The sequence below is a fragment of the Protomyctophum bolini genome (genome assembly GCF_963924005.1).
Source record: "Protomyctophum bolini genome assembly, chromosome: 12".
Classification (NCBI taxonomy): Eukaryota; Metazoa; Chordata; class Actinopteri; order Myctophiformes; family Myctophidae; genus Protomyctophum; species Protomyctophum bolini.
Genome location: NC_137873.1, coordinates 40246547 through 40262967, shown reverse-complemented (window position 1 = coordinate 40262967; position 16421 = coordinate 40246547). Strand labels below are relative to the sequence as shown.

General features: G+C 43.9%; 1 protein-coding gene across 3 annotated transcripts; it reads left to right on the top strand.

Annotated features, from left to right (window-relative positions):
• The first annotated feature begins 284 nt into the window (after positions 1-284).
• On the top strand, positions 285-15472 carry LOC308324883 (serine/threonine-protein kinase OSR1-like). Of its 3 annotated transcripts, none has more exons than XR_013964974.1 (18): positions 285-600; positions 2301-2413; positions 3117-3225; positions 4076-4217; positions 5528-5583; positions 5700-5809; positions 6363-6464; positions 6719-6852; positions 7113-7161; positions 7291-7356; positions 7844-7966; positions 8813-8848; positions 9043-9156; positions 10284-10389; positions 10567-10635; positions 11574-11638; positions 12510-14968; positions 14999-15472. XR_013964974.1 is itself a non-coding variant. In XM_080777218.1 (18 exons), the coding sequence occupies exons 1-17, from the start codon at positions 531-533 to the stop codon at positions 12582-12584; spliced, it is 1539 nt and encodes a 512-aa protein (XP_080633344.1). In that variant the 5' UTR covers positions 285-530; the 3' UTR covers positions 12585-12626; positions 13497-15472. The 3 variants fall into 3 exon arrangements, 2 of the variants coding, with proteins under 2 accessions (XP_080633344.1, XP_080633343.1); XM_080777218.1 differs by having other exon boundaries at positions 12510-12626; positions 13497-15472; XM_080777217.1 differs by having other exon boundaries at positions 12510-15472.
• The last annotated feature ends 949 nt before the right edge of the window (positions 15473-16421 follow it).

The window sequence follows — 16421 nt, the reverse complement described above, 5'->3', positions numbered from 1 at the left end:
GCCATAACCATATAAAAAGTCCCCAAAGCAGCTATACGTCCAAATATGGAGTGTGTTGCATCAATCACAAACAAATCACTCAGCTCCATATATGGGCACGCACGCACAGACAGACATGATCTGCTAGGTCTCATAGTAAGTGCTTATTGCATTCGCAATTATTATTATTATTGCCACACCAAACATGGCGGCTTTTTTGGTTCATACAAACAGAAAAAGGGAAGAAGAAGATTTAAAAAAAAGAAAAAAGAAACCCGTACGTTTACGTAATGCGCGCACGGGGCGCATGTCGCGTCGCGGCTGTGTTGACATCAGCAGCCAGCCAGGAACTGTCAGGCAGCAGTAGAGCAACCATCCAGCCCAGCATCCTCCTCCTCCTCCTCCGTACTCCGTAGTAGCTGAATGGAGTGATCAACCACACAACGGCAGCGCTCTCTCCTCTCCTCTCCTTCCTTCAAGACAACAACATATCCCTGGGAGTTTAAGCAGCCAACGCTGTTTTAACGGCGCCGCACGAGCAGCTAAACAGGATGGCAGAGGACCAGAACGCCCAGCCCTGGTCAATCGACAAGGATGATTATATTCTCCATGAGGTGATAGGTGAGGAAGCTATGAGCTAACGTTAGCACTGTTGGTAGCTAAATGGCTAGCTACCCACCACCAGCATATCATTATCAGGCAGCTAGCGGCTGATAGCTGCGGCTGCTAGCCGTATGTCTGCTAGTATAGCTATCGGCTCAGAGCAGGCCGGTTGTAGTTCATGGGTCACACCATGCAGAAAGCGTTCTAGTGCTGCCTGCACGCAGTCTAGCGCTCTTCGGTCATGGCGAGCCGGGGGAAAGTCCCTCTTTAGAATGAGCTATTAGCTTTGCAAATCTATCTGGACTGCTATTTAGCTAGCACAGTGCTAACGCAAGTTAGCTCAGACAGGGCTGAAGGGTGAAATGTATGTTGACATGGGTGTGGGTGGTGTTCATTTGCTGGACGTCGTTTAGATTGATTGATTGTTGTGGCAGTTATTATTGACTCAAACGTTTTAGTTTCGTCTCGATTACTTGTTGTGCGTTATTTATTAACGTACCGCCTATAGAACGGGTTAGGTCGACGTGGAAATGCCTATTGGCTGTGCACAATGATCTTGCAGTCATTTCTATTGTATTTTGTGTACATTGTCAGTGAGTCAGTCAGTGACACACTCATGGTGACTTTCAAGAGCGATCAGGGAACATGGTTTTTTACAGTATGTTGAGACTCAAAACTGAGCTGGCCTATTCAGATAGGAATCACATTTTTTATTATTTTTATTAATGAGATTAGTTTGAATCACATTTCTAAGTGGTTGGAAATCCAAATCTGAGGATCATGACACTTGAAGCCTGAGCCCTGAAGCCTGATTTATAATAGTTCAATCATATGACGGTGCACTCACAGAAAATGGCCAATTGTCTGCAAGATCACACAACGTGTTAACAGAGTATAAGTTTAACATTACTCTTGCCTTAGTTGCCTATGTTGTTCGTCGTTACCACAGCAACCAAATGCATGATGTCTGAAATACCGGTATATACACACACACACACACACACACACACACACACACACACACACACACACACACATCCAGTCTGATGATCTGATCACTTGCAAATAAAATAACAGTGTGGACTCAGTCCTAAAGTAGAGTATTTGAGAAACATAATTTTGGACTTGCCTGCAGACAGTGCTGTCTGACTCTGAACACAGCTTATGACACCTGATCACATCCACTGGATCATCACAGATTCAGTAGCATTCATAGTCCTACTGCAACGCCATCTCGGAGGAATACATACAATACATACACTCCTAGAAAACCCCCAAATCCGTACATATTTCACGACTACTGTTTTGACCGTGACAGGCGTGGCTTTAACTAGTATGGTAGTGCTATTTCACCGTGGCTGGGTCGGGCTGGCTGAGTTTGGGTTTGACATTATTTACTATTCTGTCCATATCGCAACGCTCGACACGGCAACTTGCTGCGCTTTAGCGCGCCCTCAGTGGTGTGGGTCAAGTTCGGTAGAGACGCCGCCCTCCTCCATGGGGAGGATTTCAGTGTCGTATGTAGATTATGTATGCGGATTGTTGCAATTCCGTGCTATTTCACCGTGTTTTGGTGAGACTGGGTAGAATTACTGACTTGTTCCATCAATTAAAGGCTCCCCCCTTGAACTGGCCCTATGTTTGTCCTTCTAATGTTGTGCCATGTCCTCCCTCCACTTCTAATGTTGTGCCATGTCCTCCCTCCACTCTCCTCCCAGGGAGTGGTGCCACAGCTGTGGTCCAGGCAGCCTACTGTGAGCCCCGAAAGGAGAAGGTGGCCATCAAGCGTATCAACCTGGAAAAATGTCAGACCAGCATGGATGAGCTTCTGGTAAAAATGACAGATGGCAGATGTAAAAAAAAAAAAGTAGCGAGTTCAGTCCATGGTCTGTAGTCTGTACAACACATTTTCTGTTTTGTTTAGTTTAATATACAGTAACATATCCCTAGCCTGGATAGTTGATTCTCCCAGCAGCCCCATGATCTTAATTAAGGGTGTCTTGGCCTAGTAGCCTTGTGGTGACATTACCTTAGTCACTCCTTGGGTATCCAGGGCTTGATTCCCTGCTCACTGCTGAAGTAGGTTAAGCAGTCTAAAGCAACAAAGGAAGAATTGTCTTCTTCATGCTATAGTGAACTGAGATTATAGACTAGTAGGAGTTGACATTGACTATATTATGTATAGAGATTATTTCAGTCAAACAGTTGGTCTATATGTTAGTGTACAATTAGCTGCACAATTCTTTTCCGCCACAAGAATTGAGTACTTGGAGCCAAGTACTGTGGCTTTAAAGTTTAAACAGACCTCATTAAAGTGCTTGACTTAAACCTCTCTTGTAGCAAGAGAGAGGAGTAAGTAAATGAATTGGACACCCAACTAGTGTGCACGATTCTTGCTCAAATGTAGAAATGAGATCGCATGGGTGTCTGATTCTAGATTCTGATCGTTTTTTGATTAATTGTGCAGCAGCGCTACTATGCGTCTCAATTTTGTATATTTTATCTGTTCCTCTGGATTGTTCTCGTTCCCGCAGAAAGAGATCCAAGCGATGAGCCAGTGTCACCATCGAAACATTGTATCCTATTACACCTCCTTTGTGGTGAAGGATGAACTGTGGTTGGTGATGAGACTACTCAGTGGTGGTGAGTATTCTTGTACTGTCAGAGAAACCCTTTTTCTTTTCTTTGTTTACGTGACTTGCCCTCTGCTAACTCTTATCTTGAACTTGACTTTCTGCAGGCATATCTACCATTTTTCATATCTCTGAAGTACGCTTGGACAGAGTGTATGAACTTCTCACAATACACACTTTACCTCGTTCGTGGTCTGACAGAGTTTTATGAAGTATTTAGAATATGTACACTTTATCCCTGTATGGTGCTTTTAATGTGTTACCCTGCTACTTTCTGGTATGCAGTACTGCATCTACCCAGAGAGGACATGTCGCACCATTCATTTTGTCCATAAGGACTAAGGAGACGTCCTGTGATAGCACTCTTGTGTGTGCGTTTGAGTTCTATCATGCACAGTACACGATTAGATGTGGGAGATGATGAGTTGAAAAATACCATAATTCTGGCCTAAATGTTGACATTCGATCGTAAATGAAGTCTTAAATTTTGCCCCTTTGTTCTGACCTTCCTTTGTTTACACAGTTGTACGTCATGTTCAAAATGTGTTTAACCAAAAGTAAGCCTGATTTATACTCTTGCTGTATAATGGTGTCACACAGCAGAAATAGCCTATCTACAAGATCACAAGGTGTTGCATCATCATCACGATGCGTTGTGAGCTTGTAGAGCTGCTATTCAAATAAATAAATAAAATCCCCTCCCTTTTCTTTAACGAATTGGCCCGCGCGTGAGCATTTAGTGACATTGAGAATCCGTTCATGTATCAAATAAATCACTCTTTCTCTCATCGGCCCTGCTTTTAAAGAAATCGCGGTGCACTCAGCCAGATGACATAAATCTTCCCCACCCTGTATCTCAGGCTCTGTGTTGGACATCATCAAGCATACCATCTCGCGTGGCGAACACAAGAACGGCGTGTTGGACGAGGGCTGCATCGCCACCATCCTCAGAGAAGTATTGGAGGCACTGGAATACCTGCATAAAAATGGGCAGATTCACAGGTGAGGTACCCGACTGCAAGGTCTCCCTACCTGGATGCGTGTATTTCTTTTTCTGTAAGACACAATCATTGCTATCTAATTTCTCAACTGGATTAGTACTGACTGAGTCTTTCATTTCTGTTCTATTGTGTGTACTAGTCCTCTGGCTTTCACGTCGACCAAGGTTCTTCAATATTTAAACCACTGGAAATGCATTATTTAGGAGGTTTGTTTTACATAACCATCCTTCCCAGGAACACAGTGAACCTCCACTGAGACACAGGGTAGTGAATAAAGGCCTGTGAGTGCAGCTGTCAAGTGTAATTGATTTAATGGTTCCATGCCGTCATACCAGCTCAGTGGCCTTTTGGTTAGAGTGTGCGCCCTGAGACTGGGAGGTTGGGGTTCAATCCCCGGCCGGGTCATACCAAAGACTGTAAAAATGGGACCCAGTGCCTCCCTGCTTGACACTCGGCATCAAGGGTTGGATTGGGGGTAAGTTCCTGCGACATACTAGCGTCATGTCCAGGGGGTGTACTTGTACATCAAGCTGCCTCACGCTACAGAAACAGGAGATAGGCTCCTGCCCTGTGGGCCTCATGGCTCGGCAAGGCTACTTACTTACTATGCCGTCATACTGTAATGGCTCTGTTTGAAATGCACTGTTCTGCTGAAGGCTAACGGCAATTAATTTGCAATGTTTTTCAACTGCAGCATTGTGAGAATTACATTATAATTTCTCCCAAGTAGATAAACCCAATTGAAGAGTCAAATTTGTTTTCTGATACATTACTGCGTGCATCAATGCCATTTGATGATGTGTGTGTGTGTGTGTGTGTGTGTGTGTGTGTGTGTGTGTGTGTGTGTGTGTGTGTGGTCATTGCCTTTTGCACAATTGTAGTGGTAGCTTAGCTGCTGATTTGCTTACTTGGTTGCATGTTAACAAGCAACTGAAAAGGGCTGGGCTCGGAGTTTGGGATTATAAAGGATATTTGCAGAACAGATCAGATCAGGAGATAATCCACTTAATTCCTTAGTGCAGATTTGTCCAAATGTATGTAAACACAGCAGGGGTGGGTTAAGATCCGGTAGATCAGGAGTTGCAAATCTTTTTCAACTCGAGACTTGTATTCCTGAGAGGGCATTGCAAAGTTGCTGGGCATTTTTACAAATGCCATCCTGACATGTAACGCAAAAGTCACTGGTTTTGATCCAATGGCTGCGTGCGTTCACTTCATTCACAGCCATGTGTCCTTGAGGAAGACTCAGACACTCAGACACACTAAAGTAAAAATCTAGACTCGGTCATTGATGTACCTCTTCATATACAGGGATCTGAAGGCTGGAAATATTCTTCTTGGTGACGATGGCTCAGTGCAAATCGCTGGTACAGTGCTATTATTATTTTACTGTTTATCGTCATCTCAAAATGTGATTCACTCTGTGATTCAATGTGTCCTCATTCACACGCGCTTTCTCTCCCTGACAACACACCTTGCCCAGACTTTGGTGTGAGTGCCTTCTTAGCAGCTGGAGGAGACATGACCAGAAACAAAGTGCGGAAGACATTTGTCGGCACACCTTGCTGGATGGCCCCGGAGGTCATGGAGCAGGTGGGTCGTCTCGTCTGGAGACTGGTTTATTTTGCTTCCATTTAGTCCAAGAATTAACTGGCAAAGATTGGACAAAATTGGATTATTTTGTTTCACACCTGATTCTGACAGGGTCTACTAGCCAGGATAGAAAATCTACCCTAATCTGCTCACTACTAATACCCTAAATCTGCCTTAATCCAAGATGGCCCTATTGATAACCTATTATAAAGGCAATATTTTCTAAATTTCATTATGCTTTAAGTATCATGTGACGTGTGTCAAACTACGGGGTTTTCATGATTCTGAATCCATTCCAACATTATTTTTGCACAAAAACACGACATAGCCGTTATCACAAATGTGATGAGGTCAGCACATTTTGGGGACAGTGTGCAGATTAGCAGTGTGCAGAATAGGGTAGATTTTTTTATCCTGGCTAGTAGACCTAATGTCCTGTCAGAATCAGGTGAGAAACAAAATAATCCAACCCGAGAGGATTTTTTGATGTCTGAGATTTATTTACTGGACTAATTCTCACTACAACATAACCTCCAACCTACTCCATCTGCAGGTACGGGGTTACGACTTCAAAGCTGACATCTGGAGCTTCGGTATAACAGCCATTGAACTGGCCACCGGAGCTGCACCGTACCACAAGTACCCACCCATGAAGGTACACGACTTTACTGCCCAATAGTGTCAAATGTACCCGTTTGATATTGATGTATTGATCTTATTTTATGCTGTTTTTTTTACTACAGCACTTTGGTCGATGACAGTCGTTTTTTAATGTGCTTATTAAATACAGTTTGATTTGATTTATAGCGTTGGTCTAATGGAATTAGTTCATATTGGTAGAAGAGTGGGTTAATAATCCTACCATGTGGAGTAATGCACTAAATGCAGGTGATTTATGCCTGTTGGCAGGTGCTGATGCTGACCCTGCAGAACGATCCGCCAATGCTGGAGACCGGCATCACAGACAAGGACATGGTGAAGAAATATGGCAAGTCCTTTAGGAAGATGATCTCCCTGTGTTTACAAAAAGATCCCGAGAAAAGGTCAGTGACTCAACGCAGGTGACAGGGTTTGCTAGCCCTGAAACATGACATGTCATGATTATTATCACGCTCGTCGTGAAGTATGAGCGCCATGTGAACCATGGCTAAGGGTTTGCCAAGTGTTTGCATGTCCTTGTTCTGCATGATCTCTTCTTTGCGTCTTCATTGTATATAAAAAAAACAATCATGTGTGTCTCCTGATGCCAAATTCCTTATTGCCTGACCTGTACAAAGAGTTCCGCATGTTGTTGTTTTCACAGGCCTACTGCTGCTGAATTGTTAAAACACAAATTCTTCCAAAAAGCCAAGGTAAGCCACATGCCGGGTAAAATAAATAGATGAAATATATCCTTAAATATTTGGAACGTTCATTAAAATTTCAAACGCATCTTCGGAGGAATACTTTTAAGGTCTACTTTTCTGTCTTTTCTGTGACAGACCAACGACTACTTGAAAGAGACGCTTCTTCACAGGGGCCCCACGATGTCGGATCGAGCGAAAAAGGTTTGACACCCTCCCACGGACGCACACAAATATATGTTTTAATTTACCCATTAACCCATTTTGGGCGGGAACCCCTTTTGGTGTTCGCATTGTTATGCTTTAGCTATTGAAAAATAGCAGATCTCGAGCTTGTAGGTCTGCTATTTTTGAAAAATCGTGAAAATGTGGCGCAAATCTTTGAATTTATATTCTTTCAGAGCGAACGCTTTTAACTCAAATCTTTGTTTCTGGGGGTGTGGGGGTTCCCTGGAACAACATATTTTCAGATGGGGGTTTGGCGGCCAATTACAGATAATTCGTGGGTTTCCTGTTTGAGAACGACTGTCATAGAAACATAGGGTTTTTCAGAAAACTGTCAGGATTCAGAAGACATTCTGTAGAATAGTTTCTCAGGTCTAAATGGGTTATTAATCATGTCTTATCCGTTGTCCTCCAGGTGCGTCGTGTGCCCGGCTCCATTAACCATGTTTTATCCGTTGTCCTCCAGGTGCGTCGTGTCCCCGGCTCCAGCGGGCGTCTCCACAAGACGGAGGACGGGGAGTGGGAGTGGAGCGACGACGAGCTGGACGAGGAGAGCGAGGAGGGGAAGGCGGCGGTGGCCGCTCTGCGGGTGAGGAGGCCGGGCGCCACTTTTCTCTCGCATGTCATGTCAGCCCCCCCCCCCCAGCCCTATAGTTTGTTAAATGACGGGACACGGGACACAGCTAGTAGCTTGTAGCTTGTTTACTAGTCACCGGAATGTCTGCTGGACCTTGTAGTCTTATCGCATACATAACCCTAACTGCCACACCTCCCCTTCTTAGCTAGCAACAGACATTCAACTTTTCAACTTTTCATAGAACTGTTTTCATAGAACTGATGTTACATGCAAAGCATGCTGGACCTTGTAGTCTTATCGCATACATAGCCCTACTGCCACATAGTTCACAATGTGAATAACTCTGTTTTGAAAACACAGAGATGAAAGTAAAACTTGGGAGTAGAATTTGAGAGTATAAACTAGACTCGACTAGAGCCTGATAATGGCCAGACTGATATAAATGGCTCTAGTATAAACGCTGCATGGTTCTTGGATTTCTCTCACAGAAGCTCTTTCTATGATCGCTACCAATCGCATGACTGTTCTAAAATATGTATTATGTTGTTGTATCCTCATGCTTAATTCCTTTAATTCGTGGATGTCTGGGATGGGGTTTTTTATCTTTACTGTGATTTCATTTTATCCTATTATGGGTTTAACCACTTGAACCCTAGCATCCCTGTTCTGGTGGTTGTGAGCTTGTAGATCTGCTGAGAAGAGCAGACCAAGTACACAGTGAGTCAACCCCAGTCAACATAGGGGTTGAAGTGGTTAAACTCAGACAATCCTACAATACAGACCATCCCATAGTTGGGGTGGATTTGAAGGAGAATTGCATGTCTTTAATCCTGCCAATCTGTCATGTCCATCCTGCAGTCACCCAGGGTGAAGGACGGATCACAGAATATGGAGGTGAGCCAAATATGTAGTGGACATGACCTGACAAACTTGATTTACCCATAATGCCTTGAATCAAAAGATCTGCATGACAATCTGATGTTCCCTAATCTTTGTTTAATTTCTTCATTTAATTTACGTGACACGTGAAAACAAACCAACTCAATTTGTGTGTGTGTGTGTGCGTGATTTCGCACCCTCTTTTTTAGCTCTTCCCGCCCACAGCTGGCAGCACGGGTCTCTCTGTTCCAGCCCAGGAGGGCAGTGAGAACGCCGGAGGAGAGGCTGGCTCTGCTCAGGCAGCGAGTCCCTCACACGGACAGGTACGGCTAATGCACTTTATGTTGGCTCTTTTGACTCTCAATAGATGAGTCACAATCAGGAAGTTAAAAAATAAAATCGCACCTGTGCAAACTGTGAGCGGTGCAACTATACTTGTTGTGTGTGTGTGTGTGTGTGTGTGTGTGTGTGTGTGTGTGTGTGTAAAACAGCAGGGTCAATAGGTCGTAATCTCTAAACAGCTCAGGGTCAATGACTCCAATCACCACGGGTGAATGGCTCAGACATACAGACACAGTCACTTAATGGAGGTGCTTGGCACCGCTCAAAAATGTCTCGTCATATAGGTCTTTACAGGGGCGGGGGGGTGGGCAGATCTGTCTAGTTATGAATATGATACGACTTAAGTTGATCTGGCCTCTATCGGACTCTCTCTGATTCATCCAGGGACGTCCGTCTTAGTGGGCAGAATTTATGCTGGTTGAAATCGGGCGATATTCTGGGCCTAGTCTTGGTTTGACTTGATCTGGCCCAAATCGAGACGTCACTAATTCGTGACCTCGCGTCGTTCTTGAGTACATCCACGTATGTTAGCGTGGGACCGACGTCCTTGTGACCGGTGCCCGTGTGTTGGTTCCCACAGCACTAGTTAGTTTGCTGGCTGGCAGCTCTTGGTATCTTTGGCAGTGTCCTGCTAGTCTCATTCTCCTGGCTGCTATTTTCTGGCTCACCCTTTGTGTTGGTAACCGCTGTTTGGCAAGTATTCATAGTAATCGTTGGGCAATTGGTTGAGCACCTACCTTACGTTGGTGTGGAGAAGTGGGTCAACCGGTAGTAGTTTGGCCGGCTTGCTCTTCTGTCTGAATTGTGTCTCCAGTTCATTGACCCTGTGCCTGCCTCCCCGCAAGAAGCACATTTTTGGTTCCTCTTAGAGCAGGTTTTCAGGTCCATGACTGCACTCGTGTTTTATTAAAGCAACAATCAATTATGTATGTCATGTCGTCATCGTTGTCAACAGTGTCTAGACGACTACTACAAAAATCCAACCCATGCTTGTACACAGTTTTCTCACTCTTAAGTTGAATTTGAGGCAGCAACCAATGGCTTTCCCTTGGCTTCAGTTTCAACCAATGGTTTCTTGTACAAACACCATCTCTGTGCCTTGCTACAGGACCCAGCAGCACCGGGCACCAACGTCCCCATCAGCCTGGTTCTGAGGCTAAGGAACCTGAAGAAGGAACTCAATGACATCCGATTTGAGTTCATGTCTGGCAGAGGTAATGTTTAATAACATTATATTGTAAGTGCAGGACTTAACACTCGTCATGTTCCCTCTGCTGTCTTCCTTCTGTCCACGTCATCCACTAATGGTTTTTATTCATGATGTTACCCTTTTCTGTCTTTCTCTGTCCTGTCTCTGTCCTGTCCATCTCCATCTCTGTCTTTGCTCTCAGACTCGGCCGACGGGGTGTCTCAGGAGTTGGTCTCGGCCGGTCTGGTCGATGGGAAGGACTTAGTCGTTGGTAAGTAAATGCTCTGTATTCATCAGATCAAACACCAGCACCGCTGGAGAATAGGTCAAAACATACTCTCTCCCCATGCCTTCGGCCTGGTGGAGACAATCACCAGCAGCCCTGGAGAATAGTTCAAAACATACTCTCTCCCCATGCCTTCGGCCTGGTGGAGACAATCACCAGCAGCCCTGGAGAACGGGTCAAAACATACTCTCTCCCCATGCCTTCGGCCTGGTGGAGACAATCACCAGCACCCCTGGAGAATAGGTCAAAACATACTCTCTCCCCATGCCTTCGGCCTGGTGGAGACAATCACCAGCAGCCCTGGAGAACGGGTCAAAACATACTCTCTCCCCATGCCTTCGGCCTGGTGGAGACAATCACCAGCAGCCCTGGAGAACGGGTCAAAACATACTCTCTCCCCATGCCTTCGGCCTGGTGGAGACAATCACCAGGAGCCCTGGAGAATGGGTCAAATCACCAGCATCCTCATTCAGACTGACTTTTCCTCTTTAAATAACACACGGGTGTTGCTCATTCCACGATTGCACGATCCTTACAAGTTATACCTCGTCGTATGAAATACAATATCAATTGGTATTATTGGTATTATTGAAGGGGAGAAATAATCGACAGAAGTTATGTTTCAGAAAGAGTTTTGAGGAGTTATAATGGTAAATGGTTTTAGATCTCATTTGATTATTGTTATGATTTATTTTACACAAGACTAGAATTAAAAGGTTTATTGCCTTTCCCCCCCCCCCCACCCCCAAGTATATGTAATAAAAGGTTATTGATTTGAGTTGTAAGATCTTGTCAACTAACTACGTCACTAACTGCATTGTGTACTGAGCAAAATGAACAACCAGCATGATGTACTTCAATGTTTAGAGTCAATGTTTTTAGCATTAAGATATTGTAATCTCTTCCTGCCTCTCTTCTTTCAGTTGCTGCCAATTTGCAAAAGATTGTTGATGATCCTCTGAACAACAGAAATGTGACCTTCAAACTGGTCAGTACATTAACGTCATTTGTTGTGAGGTTATAGATTGGTTTATTTTTTTATATAAAATATTTATCCCACAATTTTGCAACTCATGTTTTCACCCAGTGTCAATTATCTAATGTAATCCTGGGCGCTACACTTCCTCTGCCAACCTGGGTGTGCAGCGGGCTGACCTCATGCTTCCTTCTATGCATGAGGAGTGCAAGCTGCTTCTTTTCACCTGATAGTTCCCGCTTCATACTAATTCCTACACGGGTTGTGTTTATAACCACGCCCCCAGGCAAGTTAAGTTTACTGAGGTTAAGTTTAGGGTTAGGTTTAGGTATAGTTTTATTTATTTTTATTTTTATTTTTTTTATATTTCTTTGCGGCTTACGCCTTTTATTGGTTTTTTGAAGGGACAGACAGTAGGCTGACAGGAAATGGGGGAAGACATGCAGTAAAGGCCGTGTCGGGCTCGGGAGTCGAACCTGCGGCACACTGTGACTGGATTACCAGTCGGGTGCCCAGACGGTTACGCCACCGCCTGGGCCAGGTATAGTTTTCTTGAGGTTAAGGTTAGGGTTAGGTTTAGGGTTGTCAGTGGCTCGGTTTGTGCTCCGGCGGTGCAGAGACTTCCGCTATTTTCACTGTTTGCGATGACACACACATGGCCGCTCGTTATTACGCGGTGGAGCCGCGGTGATTTCTTTTATTTTGATGGTCGGTTTGGCACATTTTATTGCCCCCCCTCGGCGTGTTGCCCTACTCGCAGTGCGTATTGCGTGTATAGGTAGTGACGGCACTGACCTTTAGTACTTGGTCTTATTAATTATTTTGTCAGACGGAATGTAATGGTGCTTTTGTACAACTGAAGTCCGTTCCTCTCTGCTTCCAGGCGTCAGGCTTGGACGAGTCTGAGATTCCAGATGACGTCAAACTCTTGGGATTCGCCCAGCTCAGCATCAGCTAACTCAAGCAGAGCCCAACAACAAAAGGACAAACAACAAAAATGGTATTGCACAGCTGCATTGTACTCAATTCCTAGAAACCACTACTGCCAAAGAGAAGGGGAGAGAGAGAGAGAGAGAGAGGGAGAGGTCGGAAAGGTCATCCCGGCGGGAGTGGGAATCTTACTGCAGGGTGCATGTGGACCACGTCTGGAAATAAGGGGCCCAGTTTGACACAGGAATCACACGTGAGAAGTTTACAGTGCGCCTACAGTATAACACGGGAGGACGGACGCAATCAACTACATACATTATCAATTACCCTTTTTCCTTTTTTCTTTCTCTTCATTACATTAAGCACAATCCAAACCAACTCCTGCCAGTACTGGACGTGATTGCCTTTCTTATTATTAGCCGTGCCACAGAACTCGCGAGAGTGTCATGCCACTTTTATTTGGCATCTTACGCTTATTTGTGAAGTGTAAACGCAAGCCTTAGTTTGTGAAGCGATGGGATATTTTACAGGTGTGATAAATTTAAGAATGAGTCCATTTTTGGTGATTTATTGGCTGTATTTTGTGTTTGGATAGTGGATACCCACAAAGCAAGCATTAGTCCGTCCTAACACTGATAACAAAAACGAGTCATAGACAACCTACCAACCAACACTATCGTAAACTATAATATTAAAACCTTCAATCGTGGTACATTCCGATTACAGTCATTACTGTGACTTCAGCGCCTGGGAGTGTGTATTATTAATTAATACACGCTCACTATCATAAATATAATGCAGTGCTATGGATACCTTCCACCATGATATGATATCATGAGTTTGTGGTGGTTTTTATCAAAGAGTAATGTGAATTTATGGCTCTTAATAATATATATGTACACTATGAAATGGCAGACATTGCTCTCTCCCATGCGTGTAGGCACACGGTGCCTCCATGTCAGCAGCGTGGCTCTTCCGGAGGTATTCAAGGAAAGGATCAACGTCTGAATTGAGACCAAGCTAAGTTTCTCGTACTATGCAATATATATTTTACTTTCTCGTCGTCTGTGACCACTGGGTTGTTGCTGATATTTTCACTGAGGTTAAAACCCATTATGCTTTTCAAATTGCGCACACTGACTCCCCCCCCCCCTGTAGGAATTCATGAACGGTCAACCAACCACCGCCATAGCTCGGCTAGCATGACTGGCATTGACGGCTAATGTCTTTCCAACTGTTCCACTCCCAGACAACCTCCTGGCTGTGGCAGTACTCGTCTGGACCCTCCTATAGCTTTGCATGTGAACCAAATGTCACCTTTCCTGTGAAACAATAATTACCTGATAACGGCACCTTTCACCCCCCACCATCTCAATTATCATTGTTGGTGACCGTTCGCATTCGTTCACTTTCAGCGTAGCATCCATATTTTGGGAATGTCAGAAAATTGTAAAAAAAAAAATGTAAAGAAAAAAGAAAAGTGCTAAAAATGTACAGATGAGCTGTTTTTTGCCGCGAGGCAAGCGGCGTCGTCGTACAATATGAAACGGGGCTTAACCCATTCTGACCTGAGATCAGATTCATACCAGGTTTCCATTGGACACACACTGGTCTGATCAACCCATTCTGACCTGAGATCAGATTAAAAAAATGTCAGTCGTTCTTCGATTTTTCAAAAATAGCAGACCTACAAGCTCGTATCGCGCCACTCGGTGGCGCGCTATGAGCTTGTAGATCTGCTATTTTTCAATAGCTAAAGCATAACATGATGCTAACACCAAAATGGGTGCCAGGTCAGAATGGGTTAAGTGATTGAATAAATGATTATAAACGTATAAAGTGAGCAGCAGGGGTGACATCAATCATGATGAAAGCAGACCCGGTTCCCATCGCATCGCAGCTATAATAACATTGGAAATTGACCCGTACTGAATGTCCTCAAGAGTATGCGCGTGGTGTGAAAAACTGAGCAATTGTTATTATCAAATTATGAAATATAACTTTGTGATGTCCTCGGAAAGCTATAATGTGTCTCTTCTCAATAGGCAAGTGAATTGGTTGATAATAATGCGTTATATCCGTCTCCAAATGCTTCACACACTCACCTGAAAAACAAATCATTTTTGTCACTCCCACTTTAGCTGTAAGGTTTTTTTGTACCGCGAGCCGGAGCCCGTACAGTAGCTCATAGTTCAGGTACTGTTTGTAAATGGTGTATTTAAAAGATATTGCACAAATTATATGTTCAATTGGCACCTTTTTCATATGTTAATATGCTTATTTTAGTGTTACAGGGGGCTTGTAATCACACATTTGGTGCTTTGATGTCATGATGATATGCAGTTCTTCTCACAGAAATGTGTCCAGGATATGTCTGACGATAAAGAATTAAAAGAACAAAAAAATAGACATGTTAAAAAAAAAACAGACAAAAGGTACAAGGCGACATGACAAGTACACGTACACCATTTTCTCGCTGTGTGGTAAAATTATTGAAATATACAGTAGTTAAAAAATATGTGCATTCTATTTTTTCTATTTTTTTTTCTTCTTTTTTCCACTAATTGTTGGCTAATCATAATGCCACTGCCTCAGTGTGAAATCTTGGAATGATAATTACTCTGCGCAACGCAATTAGTAGGCTATTGATTGGCAACATATGATTTTCTGTTTTCTATTTCTTTTAGACAAGTTTTTGTTTTGAGTGGCTTATCAGAAAATCTTAAAATCATAAAATGCCTATGTTTTGAAAATGGACATTTGTGGTTGAATTCTACACCTTGCCATCCATACGACATACAGTTCCCTTGCAAAATTATCTAAATTTGTTGTTGGTAATTGTCAAAAAAAAACGAAAAGCGAAAAATGATTTTCAGTAGATGAATAAATTAAGTCACATGTTGGACTTCAAAATAATGAGTTGGTGATTTCATTGATTGATTGGCTGGACCGGCACGGCCAGCATGTCTGTTGAGATTTGGGTTGACCATCCGAGTGGTCTCCCAGGGGTCACCAGTCCATCTGAGTGGTCTCCCAGGGGTCACCAGTCCATCCTAGTGGTCTCCCAGGGGTCACCAGTCCATAGAGTGGTCCTCCATCAGTCACCAGTCCATCTGAGTGGTCTCCCAGGGGTCACCAGTCCATCCTAGTGGTCTCCCAGGGGTCACCAGTCCATAGAGTGGTCCTCCATCAGTCACCAGTCCATCTGAGTGGTCTCCCAGGGGTCACCAGTCCATCTGAGTGGTCTCCCAGGGGTCACCAGTCCATAGAGTGGTCCTCCATCAGTCACCAGTCCATCCTGAGTGGTCCTCCATCAGTCACCAGTCCATCCTGAGTGGTCCTCCAGGAGTCACCAGTCCATCCAAACCAAAGGGGTGAGTAGCAGCTGAGTCGTACGCACGGAGAACATGTCAACATCAGGCCACATTGCACATATGCTTCTAGTTTATCCCATTTTGACCTGAGATCATATTCTAAAAATGTCTTCTGTACATCCTGACAGTTTTCTGAAAAAGATATGTTTCTATGTCAGTCGTTCTTCAATTTTTCAAAAATAGCAGACCTACAAGCTCCTAGCGCGCCACTCGGTGGCGCGCTATGAGCTTGTAGATCTGCTGTTTTTCAATAGCTAAAACATAACAATGCCAACACCAAAATGGTTTATTAGACGGAGAAATATATACCGTATGAACAGGAATAGAGCGTATACATCTCATATTGTGTACATGCAGTCGGTCTCTCAGATACACTAGTCGTTTAGGTCATCATATGGGTATAAATAACGTAATGTTCTCTGGTGGCAATACGTTGTTTTTGTACTGTGCAGGTCGATGCAATTTGTGATAATGAATTGGAAATATTCTGT

Excerpts from the sequence above, each read along its gene's own strand:
- LOC308324883 (XM_080777218.1), top strand. The coding sequence starts at position 531 with ATGGCAGAGGACCAGAACGCCCAGCCCTGGTCAATCGACAAGGATGAT. Across the intron at positions 7,162-7,290 it reads AATTCTTCCAAAAAGCCAAG|ACCAACGACTACTTGAAAGA; the intron begins GTAAGCCACATG and ends TTTCTGTGACAG. Across the intron at positions 7,357-7,843 it reads TGTCGGATCGAGCGAAAAAG|GTGCGTCGTGTCCCCGGCTC; the intron begins GTTTGACACCCT and ends GTTGTCCTCCAG.